Raw genomic sequence first — 24747 nt, 5'->3', positions numbered from 1 at the left:
GGTGTGTGTGTGTGTGTGTGTGTGTGTGTGTGTGTGTGTGTGTGTGTGTGTGTGTGTGTGTGTGTGTGTGTGTGTGTGTGTGTGTGTGTGTGTGTATGTGTGTGTGAGAGAGAGAGAGAGAGAGAGAGTGATCTCAGAATAAACCCCTTCAGGCTGATGAAGACCTGATCCTGATCACCCTGTCGGGTTTATTCAGAGATAACAACCAACTGGATGTACATTATCCCTTACTCATTGGGAACTCGGGATCTAGAGCAAATTCTCCAACTCCTAGGGCCTCATTTATAACCGTTGCGTCACACAAAACAGGCCCTGAAAGAGGAGTACGCCACTTCCCACGCAGAAGTTGTGATTTATAAAAACAAACTTGACGGGAGAATGTGCGCAGCTGTAAGTAAACTCGTACGAACACCGATGGTGAGCTGAGGGACTGACGGCATATTCATGATGAGTCCTAATCATAAATACAGTGCATGTTCACAATAACAGCTTAAATAAATAAAATAATGATTTAAAGTATGTTTTACATCTGATCTGAATCATTTAGATTAAATATGCCATTCTCATTAATGGAGTTAAGCACTTAAATTACATGAAATCATTACCGAGAAGTTAAAAAAAAATTATATTCTAAGAAATAGAAATATAGAAATATAAATATTTGTGGTGTATGCGCTGCTTTTGAACACTTTTCCTGTGGCTTGCTGTGTTTTAATGTTTGCTTAGCGCATTATAATAGCAGAACTCATGGTTTGAGTAAATGTTTTCATGCAAATAATTATCAATAATGCACAATAAGGCCTATCTGTTTCCATTAAAAATATAAAGCAATTAAAAATACTAATTGGCCGGTGGAAAAGATTGAGAAAAACTTTCTCTGAAATGTATTTTATACTATTTTGATTTATTCATTCAAAAACAAGGCAAGGATAGGCTACTAAATGATTTTTAGTAATGTAATGTGACGCACATCCATATCTCATATTTTCCTAATGTCTTGCACCGTTAAACATGGTATCACGTGGACAAATGACATGAGGATGTGCATAGTAAAACGAGGTGTCGTAAGCTCCATATATGGTTATTTCGGGGAGGAGCACAATCATAATTGAACCAATAATTGAACACAATCTTCCGCTGACTGGGATTTATAAAGGGAATTTAGACCAGGTTCTGGCGTACTCACGGTTTTGAATATTTTTTGGCTTTTGGGCCGAATATATTTTTAGTAAGGATCCTATGCACAGTTTTATAAATGAGACCCCCTGATGTTTACAAGACAGTCTTTAACTACCTGATACGAGGTCAGGTTATATACACTGTTAGATACACAATAGTGTCTACTGTACCTCCAGACATAAATCTTAGTGGAAGAGAAAACAAATACAAGCACTTAATTTACAAGCATATTTATTGGCCATTCTGCGCCAATAAATGGACTCCATTAACCAGCTAGTTTAACACAATCTCCACAATAACTTTACCTACAGTTCCCCTTTAGACAATTCAATTAAAGACCAAGTTTGAGGATCATAAGTTAAGCAAGTTAAAAAGCCTTATTGGGAACTCGGGATCTAAAGCAAATTCTCCAATGCCAGATGTTTATAAGACTGAGACGAGGACAGGTTATATACACTGTTAGATACACAATTGTCTTTTGTAACTCCAGACAAAATTCTCATTGGAAGAGCTGATAATAATCAGTGGAAATACAAGCACTTCATTTACAAACATATTAATGCCCATTCTGCACCAATACACTCCATTAACCAGCTAGTTCACGTTTTAACACCAGCTCCCTGCTAACTTTACATAGTTCCCCTTAAGACAATTCAATTAAAGACCAAGTTTGAGTTTTGCTTGTTAAGCAAGTTAAGAAGCCTGATTGGGATGCCAGGATCTAAACACAAAACCATGTTGGTGGTCTTCTCGACAGGGTCTTCAAACCCCCCCAGTTCTTGTGCTTTTGAAAGCCTCCCGGGAGCACGTATTCATGCCGGCTGGGCTCTTCAAAGGAGCTTCTGGATGGCAGGAGCCGGATTGACTGCGGCCCAAGCCTGTGCTCTCTCACTGCGAAGGGAGGGAGGGAGGTGTTGGTATTTATAGATGGCAAGTGATGGGACGCCCTCGTTAGCACAGGGCTCACTGAGGCGGATGACAGACAGGCCGCTGGGGTCATGTGACCACATTACTCACTCCAGTGCCCTGCGAGACAGAGGATGAACGAGAGGGAAACTGTAGGAGAGGGAATCAAGGACAGAGAGAGGCCGAGGGACGAGGGGGAAAGTTTAAAGGACCACAAAGAATCAAAGCAATTACGGGTCCATCACGTCACTCTTCTGCATCTCTGGTAGAACTCTTGCATTTCCCGAGTACCATGCTTATGTACATAGTGGTCCATTTACCAGCTTAAACGGGATCAAACGGCCGATGTTTGGAGATAAATGAGAGAGAAGAGAGACAGAGAAAGATATTTTGAACAAGCCTTCGTGAGGACCTTCCCACATTAAAGAGCTCGAGACAGGCAGGTGAGCCGAGACCGAGAGGCACTTTTCTTTCAACTTCTGCCACTTCAAACGGCCCCATGAGGAGGTGACACCAGGCACTCAGCACCACAAACAAAGGTGCAGGGGCCACGAGGGGTAGGAGCCCGAGAAAAAAGACCCTTTGTGTCCCTGTTTTTGTAAAGAGTCACGCAGTAACTATTCCGCTTGGCATGATATATAACAACACTCCAAAACTGGTGGGTCGTGATTCAGTTCTCAATCAGCAAATTATATAATATAAGAACTCGGACAGCAAAGTACTGTACATAAAAAACTATTCTATTCTGTTGAAAAGCCATGCATCTGATCAGTAGTTTGGCTCAAATTCATCTTGGTAGAAGCTTGTCAAATTAAACAGATGTCAACATGCACTGGTTGGCCATGATTAAATATAAAGTAATAGAAAATGTGACCCAGATGGCACTAACTACGAGACGAAATGAGGATATTATTATTGGTATTGATATTAGTATTGGTAGCCGAGAGTATGAACCCAGCGTAATTCAAGAGGCATAAACAAATCAAATGCTCAAAGTATTAAACGATTATTTTTTCATGAAAATATTAATAACATATAATTGTATATATATATATATATATATATATATATATATATATACATTTCAAATTATTTTAATGGTAATAAAATACATAAAATAAAGTAATAAAATATAGACAATGAAAAACCTGCCATTTGAGTGTCTGAATGTTCTGTATCAACACTGAGTCAAACTGATTATTAGACAAAAATAGCATTATTTTTTACTTTTGTATGATATGCAAGTTTGGCTCTAATTTTGAATTGCCATCTAATGTAAAATCTGGATCCTGAAGAGCAACTGGTTGAGAACCTCAAGATAATTCCTCCCCAAATTAATCTTTTCACAGAAATGTTTTCATGTTGTTAGTGTATGGATGTTAGTTTGAGCGAACACTGCTTTTATAAAACATTACAGTCACCAGAACACTAGAGCATTAATAGATGTGATTAAAGCACTAGTCAAAATGGGAGGTCTGTTTTGCAAACGAGCAATGATTATAAGTTTAACACTGACATGAACTCTTTCATGCCCTTGTGGCTTTAATCAGACGACAGCGAGAACAACTAACAAACGCTCCTCGCTCTCCTTCCTCCACAGGTCTTCACGTACAGTCCCACGGTTAATGAGAACGAGAAAGGTTTCAGCTTTCCCATCCACTAGCCTGATTGAGGTTGTTTTGGTTGGATTAAGATACTGCCTACCTCAGTTAACATTTGATTCATTCAGAAAGGCTTGTTCCAGTAGTTTCTCCTGCAGTTAAAGGGTTAAAAAGAAGGAAAAACGGACCCCCTCCTTCTGCAGCTCTCTTCTCTGAATGTAGTGTCTTTTGTGTTGCTCTAAACCTCTCTAAAAGACTCTCTAAAACTTCTATGACCAGTGACCCACTCACCCACATCGTAAAGAGTCTTGGGGGTCACGGGTTCACAAGAAGGTGAGCTGCGGGTGGCGTTTGGTTTCAAAGGCTTGATACTTCACCTCGGTTCTCAGCTCTCAAAGATCCAGCGGCAATGAACTAAATGTGGCTAATTAGCATTGCATTCGAGAGGTGAGAGAAAACAAGCTAAGATCATGATACCTAAAGGATAGACTCTCCAGTTTATGTACACCCACTATATCCTGCCAACTGATTTTCTTTCACAGATTATCGTGTAGCTCTTGTCGTTCCAGTTTGTTAGACTTGGGATTAAACAAATACCCCTAAATGAATCTGACTCACTGTTTAGGCTGCTAATGTCACAGGCAAGAATGAGTTCTCGAAGTAAACCAGCTATGTAAGCTCACATTACCATCCTCATCAGCTTTGACATTTCAGTTTAACGCACGACTGACCGCCAGACAAAAACACAGGGATGAAAGTGTAGGGAAAGTGTCTTACCATGCCAGAGCCACATTCGGTCCCATCAGCGAGAGGCATGTGTTGCGTACGACATCCGACATCGCCCTCCGCACTGGTGCACCAGAGACGCTTGCACTGTTTCTGCAATCGGCAAGAGTCACTTCAGTCAGAACTGGAGAAACAATGACTTGAACATTGGTAAATCAAACCCTTCCCAAGTACCCGAGAGTTCCCTTGAACCCATTGACCAGAAGAAATAATGAACAACAGGAAAATCAAGCGTAGTGTCAGTTCTGGCAGGTCACGTTAGTCAAGCTCGCATCAGCTGACCCATGTCTACCAACAGGAATATGACGCCTATCACAGCATCCATCCCCAGTTCCTCTCATTTCTCAGGAGCTAATTACCCTCCTCCATCCCCAGCTCCACCTCTCATCAGTCAGGATTTGGCATTCTGACAAAATTCTGGAATTATGTTGTACATTAAAATGTTGATTTAATGATATCTGCAGTACATTCATGTTGGTTCTGTTCTGTTTACCCTAAGGAGGGTTATTGCTGCTCTTATCCATGCTAGGCTGCCCAGAACAGAACCAGACCGCTAATCCAAACCATATGCTAATTGTCAGTCGTATTTTACGATAGTGGTCCTGACAGAAACTGCAGAGATAAAGACTTGAACAATATTAAATCTAACTGTAGCTAGCAGGGCAGGGCCGAGCTGTGGGAAGGGAGCGAGGCCGGATGCGCAAGGGCTATTGAGCACCACACCGGACTCTAGTCCCACGGAGGAGCTCAGGAAGGATAAAAGGAGGAGTGACGACAGTAAAGGACCAGGCCTGGGACATTTATGTTGTGTTTACTAAGTTTATATGCAGCAGACGTCCGTGAGGGGCTGGTCACTAGTTGGGTCACTAGAATGGACAATGGATTCAGATGGTTAATAATTAGTTTAGCTTTGAGACTACAAGAACCCAATGACAGGAAATACATTTAAACAACTGAAGAACTGTAGAAATAATGACTTGAATATTGGTAAATCTAACCCTTTCCAAGTACCAGTAAGTTCCCTTGACTTGGGTACAAAGCTAAATACAGTTGAGTCACTAGTATGGACAATGGATTCAGATGGTTAGTTAAATGAGCTTTGAGACTACAAGAACCCAATGACCAGAAGAAATGATGAACGACAGGACAACTTAAGAGGAGTTGGGTTCCCAAGTCGTTAAATGACTAAACAGCCTCCCAAAAGGATGACAAACCAATGCACAAAGGAACACTGTTTCAGGATCTCTTGCTAACAGGGTGGTCACTAAGTTAAGGTGTCACTGATACAGTACATTTGGAATCCACTGTCGAAGTATATTCAGATGTCGTACCATGAACGGACAGACTTGGTAGCCAGGACCGAACATGAGTTCACACTGCCGGTTGGCGTTGTAGAGTTGACCTGGCAGCTGGTTGGGAAGGTTATACGTCCGGCCTGAGGGCTCGTCCAGGAGACATTCACCATAACCGGTGCTGATAAGAAAAAAATCAGACAGATATCAACACATTTAATCAAGCGATAGCTTTCTTCATCCTGGTTTCTGCCCTCAGAAGCCTGGGGTAAGTACTATCATAAAGTATGCCAGCAAGCAATTTTGTGTTTAAAAGATGTCTAATAGCTGTCCAAACACAGCCCTGACGTCTAGACTAAAAACAGGCAAAATTTGGGCTGTCAGTGAAAATTTAATAGACGTCTAAACATAGCCCAAGAACAGACTAGTCATCAACGCATATAACATGTCAAAGACATGAAACCAAACACCTTGTAATGACTGTTGACTTTGCTTTGATGATGGAATATCATACATCTCGCAAGTTATTTAGGCAAAAATGACATGTAACCAAATTCAAGGTTATTTTGGCTAGAAGATGGTTACTCATAGCCGGACTGTATCAGGTCTATAGTTATCCTAGACGGTGAGATGACGGCTATTGCTTGCTTGGATTTGTTGTTATTTTGCATTAGTTGTCAATGGATAATATGAATGCAGTCTTTCTGATTTCACCAGGCGTCTGAAGGCCAAGTGTAAGAGGATGGCAGCGGTGGGTGGTCTGCTTTGTTACCTGCTGATAACTGATTGAATGGACTTAGTTAGACAACACAAAGGCTGCATTTCAATGGGGGAAAAGACGGTGTTCTTTAACAATAGTGGGTCTCCAAGAATCAACACAACGGTGCCAAAACCAACATTTCAGCACATCAGTCCAACACGCCTTCAGCTCCGGCTACGTCATGACATATATGTCCCAACACACCCTTCCTTTGAAACACATAAAAGAGCTACAAAAGAGCAGCTGTACATTGAAGCTCATTGAATTGTTGGGCTTAACATCTCTGAATGGCTCTTTCAGCCATCGGCACCAGAGAGGGAACAAAACAAACCTCTAGACAAAGTCCTTTCTCCGTTTGCCTTCCGCATGCTCACCTTTCTGCAAGGGAGAACGGAAACTGAAGCTCAGAATAGCCGTGTGATGCAATTATGTGAGTTCTTAATGTTGCTGGTTCATTTTGTCCTTGGCTTTGAGACTAAACACCTGTGTCAGTTGATTCTGTCCTCTCATTACCTCGCTCACCCTCCGAACAACCTACAAGAAACCTTTGTCTTTATGTGGGGAAAAATGAACACTACTCGAGGGGCATGTGTCCTTTTGTGGGACTCATTTATCCATCAGAGTTACGATGACAGCGCAGAGAAGCGGCGTACGCTCTCGTCTCTCCGCACCTCGTCATCACCATTTATGAGTTTGTTCATAAAATCAGCAAGACTGAAGCTGACAAAAACCTTTCACAGGAGTATGTTAGTGCAAAGCTCTTAAAGAGCGATAAGATTACAGTAAACTGAGACCATCAGATCTCTAAGTATCTCTCAGCTACACTCAAGTGAGTGTGAGTGTGTGAATTCAGGCTCTTTCACATGATTAGAAATGCAAACAATGAATACTGAACAATTTGCATCCTAACACCAGAGTTACAAAGACAGTTCACCCAAAAACGATAGTTGTGAATGCAAAAGAAGATATTTTGAAGAACATTGGGGGTCAAAACAATTTTGGACCCTATTGGCTTTCATTATATATATAAAAAGACTAAAAATATCTTCTTTTTGTGTTCCACAAACAAAAAGAAAGTCCACATAAGGTTGAGTAAATGATGCAGGAATTGTAATTTTTAGAGGATTTATCCCTTTAGGAAGGTTATTTATATACCATTGTATGTATTGTGGTACTCCAAGGAACTGCATTGCAAAAAACATGTTACTTTCTTGAAAAAGTGCCATAAGAACATTTGGGCTCATCAAATGTTGTGGTTGATCAGTGAGCAGGTTTCTTTGAGTTCAGGTCAGGCTGCGCCCTTCTGGCACAGACATGAAGTCCACACCTGGAGATCATTTGGGCGGGTTGGTAAAGTGAGTTTATTAAGGAAAATGACTCACAGTTATTATTACTGAAGGTTTTTTGGACATGTACCATGGTACCTTGGAGAAACAAGTAAATATCATGGTACATAAATACAGTAATCATTCAGTGCCCTTATATTAGTACCATCTGACGCCATAGTGTTCTCAGTTCAGTTGACAGATTAAAGGCCTTTCAATGTCCAAACGTTATTCTAGCCCAAATAAAAATAATATCCATATATTTTCACCACTTCATAAACACATTTAACTTCTATGAGATGTTCTGTGAAGCGTGTCTGAGCGAGCAACAGTTATCACCGGGTCAACCGGCCTCATTTTCATTAGTAAAGTGATGTTTTGGTGCAGATCCAGAGGGACTTGATATATTGTGAGTTTTAGCATGAGAATCAAGCCGGTAATGGTTGATCGTCCTTGAACAGAGCGAGAACAGAACGAGACGTTCCTCATTTCTCAGACATTCAACAGCTGCTTCTAAAAGGCTCAATGAACGTCTGAGCTAATTGAGCTTTAATGTAAGAGAAGCGTCTCGAGTTGGCGCTGTATTCATGCCGTGGAAAATAACAGGATTTGCCAACATTTAGAGTGTGCAAAAAAAATTTGCTTTTACGCCACTAACTCAACTGCACATTTCAGTAAATGTAGTTTGTTTTTGTTTTCAAAATCACAGCTTTTCCAGTAACAAATCGATTATTGCATGACAAAATTCTCCACTGTTTTTTGTTGTATAGTAACTTCACAGTTGAGTACACTGAGTTAATAATCAAACACGCTAACCTAAACTGCCTTGGGATTCTGAGAAGTCATTAAACGATTAGAAACAGCAGACCTGAGCAACATAATATGCTTTACAATGCAGCTGTAGCTTGACAAACCATTGCCATATGATGAAAAATACTACACTGAAAAAACATGATGTTCTTCTTCAGTGTTTCTGTCTTGTTTTCCAGCTCAGATATCTAAACATTCTTAAATCAAGATACATTTACTGGAGAAGCAACATGACTGAAGATAAACTCATTTTTCACTAAGCAAGACTCACTCATGTTGCTTCTTCTCCAGTAAATAGTAAATGTATCTTAATTTATGAATGTTTAGATATTTGTTCTGGAAAACAAGAGCCCGTACGCTGGTCACCCATGATCCTAACCCTGACCAACAGGCCTCTCACCGACAGAGTCACTGGAGCGGCGAGAAGATCAAAGCGTCGAGTCTCGGGAAAATCTAATTATATCTGACACTTCCTGTCTGAAAGGGAAGCGGCCTCAATGAGCCGTTGCCCCGGGTTACGGTTGCCGAGGGCCAAGAACGCCGGCCACCAAAGGCCTGTTTGTCCGGCACCTCGAGAGAAAGCAGACGAGAGTGAGACAAGACGAGCAATTTTGAGCTCTAAAGAGCGTGACCTGTTGAGGATTTGCTCAAAGGTCATTTCAACTTTAAAAAACACAACCCTGACATCTGATATTAGCACTCAGACACTTAAACCGATGACGGCCTGCTGGGAAAACGGCTGTGTTCTGGGACATGCTTAACCAGATAAAGCTTAACCAGATAAAGCTTAACCAAGGTGGTCTAATGCTGACCAGCTGATCCAGACTCACCTACACCAGCTAATCTCCAATCAACTAGAAACCAGAGTTAGTATCGCTAACTAAAGCCATGAAAAATCATTACTTGAAATAAAATAAACATCAATTCAGGCAGATGACAGGCAACATTTTTCATTTTCCTACTTTTTTATAAAAGTCATAATCATTTGTTAAGTAAATGTGGATAGGAGCAGGCTTCACTCAATGTGTATACTTATCAACTTTAAGAGTGCTGGCCTAGGTAATTAGAATACATAAAGTGGGAGGCCGCACTATGCTTAAATATATTTTTATTTTTATTTGCACAGACGCGTTTCGGCATGTGCCTTCTTCAGTGTGCACACTGAAGAAGGCACGTGCCGAAACGCGTCTGTGCAAATAAAAATAATCATTTGTTAACAAACTGATTACTTCAATGAGCTCGTTGTTTCTGCATTTAATTGTTACATTGTTTAAATTAATATTTATTTTGCTAACTGTGATTTTGTACATTTCTGTAATACATAACTTAGACAGTATCCTCTGACTCTAAATTGTAATGTGGACTCATGCACTTCCACCAAAGCTGCTTTGAAACGATGTGTATTGTGAAAAGCGCTATACAAATAAATGAGAAACTGAATAGAATTTTTGACTAGTTTAAGTTTAGAATCTTTTAAGAATTACTAAAATAACTCAAATTAAATAAACTAAAACTAAAATGTAATAAAAACTACATAGACATGTAAAAACATCTAATAAAAATTACAAAAAAACCCCAACAAAATTACAACAACTTTAACTGAAATTAAAAGTACTATAAATGGCAACTATAAAAGTACAATCTAATTTAGAATATTAAGAAAAACTATAACAGTAAATCAATCATAGTAAAACAAGACTGCTAGAAACCATGTCAAACCTGATGCCAACTTAATCAATTCCCTACAGCCAAATGTTTAAAAACAGACTTTAAACAGAAAATTCAGTGAAATTGAAGTTACTAATAAAACTGACAAAAAAGTTCCTAACAAAATTACTAAATCATAAACTAAAAATGATCATAACTAAGCCTATTAATAAATACTACTATATAATAACCAACTAATATCATCTAAAAACCATCTCCAACTAAAACCAGATTTGAACCAAATGAGGTTTTAAGACTTTTAAAGGACTGCACTTCTCGCTGATATAAAGGCATGATACTGGGACCTACTCCAAGAAGTCTGTGACGTGTTTGCGGCTGCATTTGGACCAGGACCAGGGGCTGGTGTCGTAGTTGAGGATCGGAGCCATGACGTGGAACTGGTGCTTGACTCCGTTCTCTCGGCACTTCGGACTGTCGTCATGAGGCATGTTGAACCTGCGACACACACACAATCCACAGCACTGAGTTCATGCACTTCCAGGATACAAGACTCTGGCTGTCCTGGAGAAACACCAGCACTGCAAAATATCATGTGTTTCTGTCTTGTGTTTCAGGACAAACATCTAAACATTCTTACATCAAGATACATTAAATGTTAATTTACACTTAACATTTAAGTAAAATGACTGAAAAAGAAATAGAAGTGAGTTTGTGCTTAAAACAAGAACAAATATTTACCAGTGAAGTCAGAAAAATAATAGTTTTCCCTTAAATTTGAACTAAGATTATTTGTCTGACTCCATTGGCAGATATTTGTTCTTGTTTTAAACACAAACTCACTTCATTTTGATGCATTTTTCATTAAACAAGACTTAATATCTTCAGTCGGTTTGCTTATTCTCCAGTAAATGTATCTTGATTTAAGAATGTATAGATATTTGTGCTGGAAAACAAGACGAAAATACAGAGGAAGAACATCTTTTTTTTTTCTTTTCTTTTTTGCAGTGTGCCATGTACAAAAGCCATATTTATGTCAAGATAATGCAAAAAAATCTTATCTTCTAAAATTCTTATATCCAAAAAACCATATTCGTACCGTGGTATTTCTGTTAGTGCCGTGATGTGTGTGACCGTCAACAAAAAACAAAACCTCTTTTTATGGCAGAAAGGAAAAGTCCAGCAAAAATAAAGTCCTGAAATAAAAGCTGTATTGAGATGAATCTGACGTCTGGAATAGAAATGCAGTGATGTCAGAGTCCAGAAACAGCTGTGTGTACGCAGATCCTTCACACTCCATCTGTGAGGCTTCATATGCACCTCAAACACATTTCATATGTTATATTGTGTCTGAAAAGAGTTGGACTCGCTCTCTTCGTCTGTGTCGTTTATACGCCGTCCAGCGGACCAGAATCACACTTCATATTTGGATACATTAGATTGGAAAGAAATTATGTTCTTCCTCAGTGTTTCTGTCTCGTTTTCCAGCACAAATATCTAAACATTCTTAAATCAAGATACATTTACTGGAGAAGAACAATGACCAAAGATATTAAGACTTGTTTAATGAAAAATGCATCAAAATGAAGTGAGTTGTGCTTAAAACTAGAACAAATATCTGCCAATGGAGTCAGACAAATTAATTCAAAGAGAAAACAAGATTCATTTTCTGAGCCAATTAGCAGATATTTGTTCTTGTCTTCTACAGTAAATGTATCTTGATTGAAGAATGTTTAGATGTTTGTGTTGGAAAACAAGACAAAAGTACTGAGGAAAAACGTCATGTTTTGTGGTGCATACACTGAAAAAAAATTGGCGAAGAAACATTTTCACTCAGAAATCATGTTGTTGTTTTTTTTTTTTTCGGATAAAGCATGTTTATGAGCTGTTAAATTCCTAAATTGAATTAAAATAATAAAAATGAATTAAAACAAAATGAATTAATTCAAACTAAATCGATGATGGGGACCCACTAAAAGGTTCTACTGATGAAGCACCTGACGGAACCCTATAATGTTCTATAGAACCTTCCTTTCTAAGAGAAACACATCAAATTAAACGTACAATTTGAAAGTAGAAAAACTGAAATAGTATTTTCTTGTAAAACACTCTCCAATCATCTGTTTTATTGACATCTTTGAACAATATTTTGCGCACATGTGTTTCATCTGGAGGGCAGATTGTAGATGTTACTGTATTGTTCTGTGAAGGGCTTCCTTTGGACGTTTGCTGATGGAAAAGTGAGTCTGTGAGGCGGATTGACCTCGACGTCCCACTGCATGGAATTCCCTCCGCATGACGATCATTCTTACACACACACGGATCCACACTGGACTCATTTATACAGAGAGAAACAGTCCTTCATGATGAAGTCGATCACATCACTAATATGACACTGATGAAAGTCTCTCCTCATCATTTAATGCAAAACGTGACATTCTTCCTCAGTGTTTCTGTCTTGTGTTCCAGCACAAATATCCAAACATTCCTAAATCAAGACACATTTATTGGACATGCAAAACGACTGAAGATATTAAGTCTTGAGTTCTGAAAAATGCATAAAAATGAAGTGAGTTTGAGCTTAAAACAGGAACAAGAACAAATATCTGCAGATGGAGTCAAAAAAATAAACTTACTTCAAAGGGAATCAAGATTATCTGTCTGACTCCATTGGCAGATATTTGTTCTTGTTTTAAGCACAAACTCGCTTCATTTTGATGCATTTTTCAGAACTCAATTCTTAATATCTTCAGGCATTTGCTTCTTTTCCAGTAAATGTATCTTGATTTAGGATTGTTTGGATATTTGTCCTGTTAAACAGAACTGAGGAAGAGCATGATGTAAAGCACGTCTGTCGGTCGCTCTGTCATGAAAGCTTCGGGTCTTTATTGCGTTCTGCACCTGCGCTCTGAGACGAGCTTCTGTGAGGGTGTTTGAGAGAAACTTACACGTGTCCGAGCTCGTGAGCGATGGTGAAGGAAGAGCTCAGGCCGTTCTCCTCGCTGATGGAGCAGCTCCGGTACGGGTCGCACATCGTTCCCAGCTCAGCCAGACCTTCAGGTTCACAAACACACACACACACACACACACACACACTTGGCTTTACAGCAGCTCTAGAATAAAGTTATTGTCCAGCTAAAGTTAGTTTTGATTGATTCACTTCCATTGCAAAGATCATTAGTTATAAACTTATGGGCCGCTAACACACACTGTTCTAACAGGAGAACCCTTAACGCGCTCCGGCCGCTCACTCGCACAACAACAGTGTTTGGAGCTCGAGAACGCAAATCTTGAAATAAGTTCCAAGGTGAAAGTTTTGAAATTTTTTGGAAAACGTGATCATCTCCACGTAAACTTGAATAAAAGCAAACCTGTGATGGCGTGCACATGTGTATTACGTGTTTAGTCTATAGATATGCACGTTTGAATATGTATGTGTGCAAGCGCGTAGTCTTTCTTTACACATTGACCTCACCAAATTACTTGTCCGGCCTTAAAAATTCATAATATAGAATATTTTGTCTCTTCCTCCGTATCCATGAACCCAGTATCCACTGGAAGGATCTCTGGGACGCTGAGATTACGGGCCCTAAACACCTGCAGGGTCCCTGGGTCTGTGCATTCATGAGCACAGCTGGCCCTGTGTGATGACCTGATGACAGGCCAATCAAGCTCAGCTGACAGACTGGTTCTGCTTCAGGAACCAGACTTCACTACAGGAACCAGATTAAGTGACACACTAATGAAAATGTCCTGCATATGGCCTACTATTATGAAAAACTAAAACATATGTGAAAAGATATGCAATATGCTGTATGATAAGAGCTGTTGTCACATGACTAAAAGATATTAAATTCATTAAAGAAAAACACCTGTGTCGCATTTTCAAAACAATGTTTTGTAATAGTGCCAGTGTGATATAAAGTGTGTAATAGTGTAATAGTGGCAGTTTGATTTAATTTTGACTTATCAAAAAGGAGAAAAAACGAACTATTATTTAAAATACGAAATATAAAATATTATGCACATTGAGCAAGAAAAAAAGTAATTTTGAGTTTAAAAAATAATAATTAAAAAAAATAATTATTTAATGTGAAATGGTATGTAGTACAATAAGCACACAATAAGTCAAGTAGCCAAGTAACGAAAAGTCAAGTATTAGAAAAATACTATTAAAACACTAAATGTGAAACAGTATGCATGACTAGAATATATTAAATAAATAAATAAATGCATGAATAAATAAATAAATAAATAAATATATCATAGTTATTTTTTGCATTTACAAAACATTTTTTTATCAAATAAGTCAAAGAGGGAAAAAAGTGCTTTCACACGACCACACTGAAATGTGAGCATTTCGCGAGCATAACCCAACTGTACGTTACATGTTTTGATGAAACAAATATAATCCTTACCTAACGTGTCACACTTGTCTTTTGCTCGGCAGATGTCCTGCCTGAGAAACAAACACACTCATGAGACAACACACACTACACAAGTGTTTATGATTTAATCAAGTTCAATCCACTGCGTCGTAATGAAAATCACATGATCAAAGGAGTGACTTAAGAAGGCAAAGGTTATGAGGTGAGAGGTCAAAGGTCAAGTTGAGGTCACCTGGTTATGAGAAGGGCCGTGTCATGATGACCCGGGTGACTGTCGTCCAAAACATTGTGGCTTTGTTGCCATGTGCAGAAGTTATGAAGTGTCGCAGTGGCATAGAAGTTTATATTCGGTCCTTCCTGAGGAAAAACACACACTTTAAATCACAAAGCAATTTATTATAGCTGATCGGAGCAGAATAATGACTCAGATGTTGCTCGTTCATGTCTCAGGACACTATTATTTCACTGAAGTATCAAGCTGTTTTTCCAAAAACTTCCACACAAATGACTCGGCTCAGATCATTTGATGAGACATGATTGAGATCATATTGAGATCGTCTTGAGCAAATCTGAGCACAGTTTGAGACATTACTTAGATCACTTCTTAAACTATCAAAGAGACATGTGTGAGTTTATTGTGGACTTTTTCTCTGGAGAAATTTAATCTTCACTGCTGTCTAGGAGAAACAACTGAGAACTAAAAGAGATCTCATGTTGCTCATTTATGTCTCAGGGCACTTAATGCGTTATTACACTAAAGTCTCAACCTTGTCTCAGATGTTTCCCCTAGACTTACACACAAATGACTTGGCTCAGATCATTTGATGAGAAAATATTGAGATCATATTGAGACCTGTGAGTTTTGATGGCAGACTTTGGGGTCTTGAGCAAATCTGAGCACATTTTGAGACATTGTTCAGGTCACTTCTTAAACTGTAGAAGAGACGTGAGATTATTGGGGTCTTTTTCTCTGGATAAACATCTGAGACTTCAGCAAAAGTCTCCATTTAATCTCACTGCTGTCTAGGAGAAACAGCTGAGTACTAAAAGAGATCTCATGTTGCTCATTTATGTCTCAGGGCACTTAATGCGTTATTTCACTGAAGTATCAACTTTGTCTCAGGTGTTTCCCCTAAACTTCAACATAAATGAGTCAGCTCAGATCATTTAATGATAAATGATTGAGATCATATTGAGATCGTCTTGAGCAAATCTGAGCACAGTTTGAGACATTATTTAGATCACTTCTTAAACTGTCAAAGAGACACGTGTGAGATTATTGTGGGTTTTTTCTCTTGAGAAACATCATTTAATCTTCACTGCTGTCTAGGAGAAACAACTGAGAACAAAGAGATCTCATGTTGCTAATTTATGTCTCAGGGCACTTAATGCGTTATTACACTAAAGTCTCAACCTTGTCTCAGATGTTTGCCCTAGACTTACACATAAATGACTCAGCTCAGATCATTTGATGAGAAATTATTGAGATCATATTGAGATCTCTTAAGTTTTGATGGCAGACTTTGTGGTCTTGAGCAAATCTGAGCACATTTTGAGACATTGTTCAGATCACTTCTTAAACTGTCAAAGAGACACGTGTGAGATTATTGTGGACTTTTTCTCTGGAGAAACATCATTTAATCTTCACTGCAGTCTAGGAGAAACAACTGAGAACACAAAGAGATCTCATGTTGCTCATTTATGTCTCAGGACACTTAATGGGTTATTACACTAAAGTATCAACCTTGTCTCAGATGTTTCCCCTAGACTTACACATAAATGATAAAGCTCAGATCATTTGATGAGAAAATATTGAGATCATATTGAGATCTCAATCATTTGATGAGAAAATATTGAGATCATATTGAGATCTCAATCATTTGATGAGAAAATATTGAGATCATATTGAGACCTGTGAGTTTTGATGACAGACTTTGGGGTCTTGAGCACATCTGAGCAGAGTTTGAGACATTATTGAGGTTATTATTGAGACACGTGTGAAATTATTGGCGTCTTTTTCTCTGGAGACACATCTAAGACATTGGAGACTTTAGAAAAAAAATCTCCATTTAATCTCACCGCTGTGTAGGAGAAACAAATGAGAACTAAAAGAGATCTCATGTTGCTCATTTATGTCTCGGGGCACTTAATGCGTTATTACACTAAAGTATCAACCTTGTCTCAGATGTTTCCCCTAGACTTACACATAAATGATAAAGCTCAGATCATTTGATGAGAAAATATTGAGATCATATTGAGATCTCAATCATTTGATGAGAAATGATTGAGATCATATTGAGACCTGTGAGTTTTGATGACAGACTTTTGGGTCTTAAGTAAATCTGAGCAGAGTTTGAGACATTATTGAGGTTATTATTGAGACACGTGTGAAATTATTGGCGTCTTTTTCTCTGGAGACACATCTAAGACACTGGAGACTTTAGAAAAAAAATCTCCATTTAATCTCACCGCTGTGTAGGAGAAACAAATCAGAACTTAAAAAGATCTCATTTGTCTTTTGTCAAAAGGATGTTTTCTGACGTACCTGTTCATTATGTATGACGATGAGTTTGACAATCATGATGTTGATGAGGTTTCCTACACTGGGGTCTCTGTAGATCGCAGCAACCTGAAACAACAGAGGCAAAAATACCCATAAACCACTGCTCTCCCAAACATACTGATAAACCACACTGACACAGCAGATATTGACCTCCATCTTTGAAGTCAAGTTTCTATCAATTACGTGTCCTGGTAAAAACAAAGTCCTTTCTCTCTTTTAATAATTTTGAAAGAGTTATCACCACAAGGCTTGACTTATAATTCATGAATTCTGTCTTTCTGTGCTTTGTTGTTTACTTGTGTCTTTGTCTGTATTTTATTTTGTACATCACATTGGTCAACAGCAGTTGTTCTTAATGTGCTTTATAAATAAATTGAAATTGAAATGTATCTAATGAATCATGTTTGAGGGGTTTTCCTGCCCCAAAGTCCAACGACTGTCCTGCTCTAGATCTTCTAAATCTTCTAGCAAACCTTCAAATCCTGTCGTAACTCTGAGGCGATCCCACCGGAAGGCATTAGTTCACCATAAACACAGTGTTTAGAAGAAGCCAAAGGGGAAACTCAGACAGACGGCTTCAATTACAGAGAGAGACAGACATCTCCACTATAAATCACTGTCAGACACACTCATGCAGTCTTCTGATTGGCTGAGAGAACACGCCCACACCACTATGACATCATCAGAACACTAATCAGCGGAATCATGCCGTTCCAAACCCGTTAGCTTTCGTTCATCTTCTGAACACAAATGAAGATCTTTTGATGAACTCTGACCCTCCATTGAGAGCTCATATGTTCATACAGAGATCATAAAACTAATCCATATGAATTGAGCGGTTTAGTACACACTTTTTGAAGAGACTCGATCGCTTTATATGATGAAAAGATTGAATTTAGGCTTATTATTAATTAAATAAATTCAGATTTGGTGAGCATAAGAGACTTTGAAAAACAACTTTTGAACAGTAAAAGTCAGTCTAATGAACTAAATTCACTCTGAATCTCCAGTGTGAATGTGCTCTTACTCTCACTGACAAAAATGACCATGATATTCTCTGAAGGATCTGGTGTAAATATCGTCCATATGTTGTTTTGAACAGTTTTTACTCATTTATATCTGGATTTAAACCCAAAACTGGCTCATTAAGTCAAAATATATGGACCGAAGCAGTGCGGGTGGCCAGAAGACCCCCTGATGGATCATATCAAAACACGGCCTTGTGGGTAAAAAGTCCAGCCAAGTGATTATGGAGTAAATCAGTGCATGAGGTATGGAACCAATTATTGATTAAAACTATTTAATAGACTTCAAACAGACTGAGTGCTCATTAAACCGACAGCAGATTTATGAGCTCAAAAACAAGATGTTTTCTCTAACAATAATACATAAATCTAACAACATTTTTCTGGTTTTCATCCATTTTGATGGTATAAGAGAGAGAAAAGAATAAAATGTTGATTTACTTACTACTGACATGATTGTAAGTATGTAGTGCTCGAGGTTTCGGCCGTGATGGCGAAGCATCTTGGTGTCGGCCGTGACCATGAGCTCGACGAAGCGCGGGTACGATAGGAAACGTTTCTTGCGTGAACGGGAAGCGCTGGGATCATCTCGGGAATGAGCTGAGCGCTTCCGCATCGTTTCCTGTATCGACATCACTTCCTCTTCCAGAGTTCTGTTGCTATGGAGACTGATGTGATCGTTGTCGTGATGTTCTGTGGGAAAACAAACACAACTTCGTAAACCCTTTTACTGTTACATTAAAAATGAAATCAATATATTAGATTAATGTATATTTAAAGGCAGTATAAGTAGCCTACTACAAATGATTTATTTTTATTTATATATTTAAATGTTTAATTAATATACAGTATATTTAGAAATAAAACATTGAAATAATAATTAATACTAATTTATATACAACAAAAATATCATTCATATTTAATATAAATATTATGAGTTATTAGTAGTATTATTAGTAATAATATAAATATTTCAATATACAATTTAATAATAACAAATACTTTTTTAACAACAAATCTTTATAGCCCCTTTTACTGCATTACAGTCAAAATTAAATGAATATATTAAATGAATATATATTTAAAGGGAGTATCATTACTACAATGATTTATATATGTATTTTTATTTATATTTTATTTATAAGTATTTAAAATATTTAGAAATATAACATTACAATATTATTAATAATTATTATCTATTTCTAAACATATTTATGTACAAAAATAATACAAATAATTAACTTTTAATATAAAATTATTTCATTTTTAATAATAAACATATTACAATATAATAGCATTATTATTACAAATTATTATTATTATTATTTTATTGCAAAATGTTTTGTTTAAATATATAAAATAAAATAAATCATTCTAATTAAAAAAAAAAAAATATTATATATATATATTATACAATATATTATAAATAATAATAATAATAATAATATTTTTTCTAAATATATTTACATAGAAAACAATATAAATTATCAATATGTAATATTTTATAGTTATATTTACATTTTAATTTTAATATAAACATTACCATTTATTAACACTTCAGTTTCATTATTAATACTATACATATTACAATATAATAATAATAATAATAATTTATTATTATTATTATTATTATTTCTAAATATATTGGTTATATATACAAAAAATATTTCAGAGTTTCATTATAATAGCATAACTATTATAATATATTATAAAATAATCAAACAGTGTGTCTTTGACAAAAATCAGACAGTTTATTGTCAGACAGTGTTTCTCTGAGATCTTGTGAGGCCGGAGGAGCGACTGATGTAAACGCTGAAGCTCTGATACACACCACATGTGGGATTACATCACAGCGGCTCGTGCTGGAAAACTGATTCCAGATCAGCTGAGAGAGACGTGATGCTGAAACCACATTACCCTATAAAACGTGTGTGTTCAGATCAGGGTCTGGTGTGTGAACAGAGGTCTTGAGCGAGAGCGCTGGCAAACACACACACACACACACACACACACACACACACACACACACACACACACACACACACACACACACACACACACACACACACACACACACACACACACACACACACACACACACACACACACACCAAACACAAGACTTCAGTCCATTGAGGAATCTGTGAAAGAACACAGAGAGAGGAGCAGAGGAAGAGCTTTGGACTGAAGCCCGTAAGAGACACTGTCCCGTTCACACACATCACACACACCAACCACAACCACAACCATTAAACACATGTCTGCTACTTTAAATGATAATTTTGGAAAAGTTTAACTTTAAGTACTAAAATAACTAAAACTGAAAAAAAAAATAAAAAAAATAGACGTGTAAACTAAAAATATCAAAAACACAACAAAATTACAAAAATAAAATAAAATTAAAATGACTAAATGGTACTAAATATTGTATGTATATATATATATCCCAAATTGCTTTATTGGCATGACTGCAAATAATCCAATATCCCAGGAATAGTCCCAGATCCCAGTGGGATTTTGTGTGAAAACACAGAGAAATGAACTGGTGCCACACAAACTCAAGCGCTAATGTTCAGGGAAAATGTGTCTTGGATTACACTGGGGTTTAATGTTCAATTTGAGGTCGGTTTAGGCCACTTCCCATCATCATCATCATCTTCATCATCATCATTGAGCCGAATGCTTTGAACAAACTCAAGCGGTCCAGCAGAAAAATCTCCAGAAAATGAAGACGACACGCTTTACGAGGACATCTGCCGTGTGTTTATTCACACACACCGGACGACACACAACCAGTGCACTGTAAACCCCGCGCACGGGTCACGGGTGTAAACTACACACACACATGCTCACGGGTCAGTCGGGACCTTTGACACAAGCCTGGACTTCTTCACAAACTAATGCTGATCTAAACATGAGATCATTGATGGAAACCAGTAAATCATGAGAACGAGACTTTAGTTCAAGTCAACAGGACAGTCATAAAACACACTGACACTGAGACCTGGAGCAACGGCTCATTCAGGCACATTCCAGAATACAGCTCATCTATTTTATTATAAGAATTAAAAAAAATAATAATAATACATTTTTTTAGCAAAAACAGAACACAATAAAAAAATAATATTAATAAACAAGGAGAATTTTTGGTAAAAAAAAAAAGAGAAAAAATTATACGATAAATAAAAATAAATATTTAAATATTAAATACATTTTTAAATATATTTAGCAAAAAAATAAATAAATGAATAAATAAAATTAAATGAATAAATAAATGTAATTTTAAAATGTATTGAGCAAAAAATAAATAAATAAAATACATTTGAAATATATTTTGCAAAAATAAAATATAATAGATATAATAAATATAAATAAATATTTAAATATATATTTAAATATGTTAAAATATATTTTGCAAAAATCAAATAAATTAATAATTAAAATATATATTTAAATTAAATACATTTTAAAATATATTTAGCAACAATTACTTTAAAAAAATACACTTATATACACAATTTCTTAAAAAACAAGTATTAATATCTCATGCCATTTTGTTTCTCAAATGTATCCCGTTTGAAGGATGTCATGATACTTTTACTTGAAACCAGATGAGGACTATTTTTAGATGTCTGCTTTTCAATAAGAAACTTCAAAAACATTCATCAGAAATAAGTGATTCATCATCTTCACCAGGTTATGTCTGAAAACATGCAGACTAGTTATTAAGAGCAATCTCTGGAAGATCCAGACGTCTGACTGAGTTTGGACAAAAGCCCAAAAGATGGATGCTTTTCCACTCGTTTATGAAAATTATGATTCTGATCATTTACAGTGAATAATATTAGTGTAATGGATCTGTTCAGATAATAAACACCAGTGTTATTTTAGTACTATTGTTACTAGTTTGTTTTTTATATTATATTTTATTTCAGTTAATGTTTATTTTACTTGCACTAATGAAAATGTTTTAGTTTTAGTTAATGATAACAACCCTGATAAACACTAAACATGAGCAATGGCGACATGAAACCTGACACTCCTAAACAGAAAACATGTCCAAAACAGCCTCAACGAATCACAGCAGTGCATTCATAAAAGAGAAACACACACACACACACACACACACACACACACACACACACACACACACACACACACACACACACACACACACACTCGTCTCCTGAACAGCAGACAGACGAGACGAATCGACCCGTATCGCCCTCAACCCTCTTCTCTTTCCGTACGCCCGCCGGTCACATGACCCGAAGAGCCAGATAAACGCCAGCATGAACGCACTGATCTGAACACCAGGAGCATGCTAACATCTCAAAGCAGCGCTTGAAGCTTAACCATAAACTCAAATTGAAGACGCTTGTTATACCATTTGAGATATTTAAAACTTTTTTAGGACTTTCTTTTATATTTGTGGAGTGTAAAATGTAATTAGGAGTTTATGTACAAATATACATAAACGTATATTCTATTCTTATATTCTTACTTTTATATAAACGTAAAAGTAAAAGTAAATTTAATCCAGATGAATGTTACGTTAAAGTGGCTATACTGCATGTAGAACTCAGAAACCTGTGTTATTAGCGACACCGGTGGCCGTTAAGTGAACTGCAGGCAGCAACTATTGCGAATTACTAAAACTTTACATAAAATTTAAATGAAACTACTGAATAATACTAAATGCTATTTCTAAATATACTGGTTACATGTATAATCAATTACATTTCAGAGTTTCATTATACTATTATAAATATTACAATAGATTACAATAAATAATAATAAATAATAAGGCCATAATAATACTACAGCTTATTATTTATAATAAGTAAATTATTCTGTATATATATTACAAAAACACACATTATATTATAAATATTACACTATATTAAAAATAATAATAATAATGATAAGATTAACCATTTTACATAAAAAGGCTGAATATTACAGATATGATAGTTTGATTATAAAGTTCAGACTATATAGATCTGACGATGTGAGTCTATAGTTTGAATTAATCCCTTTTCTTTGCATGACAGATTGACATTACAGTGCAGACGGGTTTCCTCTGTAACCCTGAACATTGTATAAGCATCATTTCATGTGTCATTGAACAGAAGAGAGGCTCTCGGGAGTGTAAACGTCACATGCTTTTGATTTTTCTCAAGTCCTTCACATAAAAATCAGTCTACAGGCTTTCATAGACAACCTAGGAAGTCTCATTTTTTTACTTTCGTGACAAGCTGCTCACACATTGCTATAAAACGCGATTAATACATGAAAGTTCTCACACACAGCCCCTTTAAGATGTTCAAACATCTGAATCTACATAAATTCGACATGGTTTTGAGCTTCTCTGATGACAGAGAGTGTAAATGGATCCACATCCAGGTGTCGAGATGAACCACTTCAACAGCCCTTATTATGGAAACGCGTCTCTCAACACGTCTCAAGACGAGCTAGACGTGAGATCAGCGCTGACGGAGAACCACTGAAACTCACTGTTGTTTGAGTATCACTCAGGGACTTTTTTATAGCATTTCAACAACGTCAATATTCACTATATCACATAGATTCTCATATCATATCACTCAAACTAATAGCAAGCAGCACTACAGATGTCAGACTGAGACGTCGTGTGCGTTTCTAGAGTCGATCAGAGGACGATTTATCTGTCAGACACAATCAAGAGATCTGAGATGGACGTCTGCGACAAACATTCACCCGTATCTCGTGAGAACAATCGCTTCAGAGATGAAGATACAGCGTTTGTTCTCCGCCGTTGTCTGTTTCAAAAGAGTGCTCACGAGGAGATGACGAGGGCAAAAACACCCTCATCCTCTCGATTCAGCAGACGCAAACACACCGAAACATGTTCACGCAGCGAAGAGAAATCACACATTAATATCTCAAACTCGGCTCAGACCTCAATGTGAACTCAGTCGTTTCTCAGTGAATGATTTTTTACATTTATCTCACAGCTCGTTCCAGATGATGACTATTCCTTTTTTATCAGTCTGTACTAGAAAGTGTGATCAGATTTGGCTTGTCCACTTGTAAAATCAAAATCAAAGATACTATATATTGTTTGAACTTCGATGACAATGATTGGACTGAAAGACTATGCTAATATAGACTCTGTATGAGCAATGCACACTAAATGAGGCTAACAGGATTTAAGTGATCCGTCTCATGTACTCTACCACTCTTATGAACTCTTCCCATCTGGAACAAGGTACAGAACTCTCCGTTATAAACTATATTTAATATTTAGTGTAATTTTTTTTAATGTATCAGGTTTTGGCGAAATGCTGGCTATGGAGTCCATTACACATTTCCCTATCAGGGACAATAAAGTATATTTAATTTAATTTCATGCTTCGTGACTCGTTTGGGCAGAAAAATCTGAGGCATTAAAGTTGATATATAAAC

At 36.9% G+C, this 24747-nt stretch overlaps 1 protein-coding gene across 1 annotated transcript in view; it reads right to left on the bottom strand.

The window, feature by feature from the left end:
- Positions 1-2175: 2175 nt before the first annotated feature.
- The window catches only part of LOC307151686 (A disintegrin and metalloproteinase with thrombospondin motifs 20-like), a gene marked incomplete at its 3' end in the record, with an annotated part of 38013 nt that continues 15441 nt past the window's right edge, over positions 2176-24747 (bottom strand). The window contains exons 4-12 of the mRNA XM_079859801.1: positions 18746-18993; positions 17258-17341; positions 14945-15069; positions 14743-14783; positions 13273-13378; positions 10676-10822; positions 5804-5945; positions 4464-4565; positions 2176-2235 (exon numbers count right to left, since the gene is read on the bottom strand). Coding sequence (XP_079715927.1) covers positions 2176-2235; positions 4464-4565; positions 5804-5945; positions 10676-10822; positions 13273-13378; positions 14743-14783; positions 14945-15069; positions 17258-17341; positions 18746-18993 — 1055 coding nt within the window. The remainder of the gene's footprint in view (positions 2236-4463; positions 4566-5803; positions 5946-10675; positions 10823-13272; positions 13379-14742; positions 14784-14944; positions 15070-17257; positions 17342-18745; positions 18994-24747) is intronic.

The sequence above is a fragment of the Squalius cephalus genome (assembly GCF_949319135.1).
Source record: "Squalius cephalus genome assembly, chromosome: 23".
Classification (NCBI taxonomy): domain Eukaryota; kingdom Metazoa; phylum Chordata; class Actinopteri; order Cypriniformes; family Leuciscidae; genus Squalius; species Squalius cephalus.
This window is presented reverse-complemented; position numbering and strand designations above follow the sequence as displayed.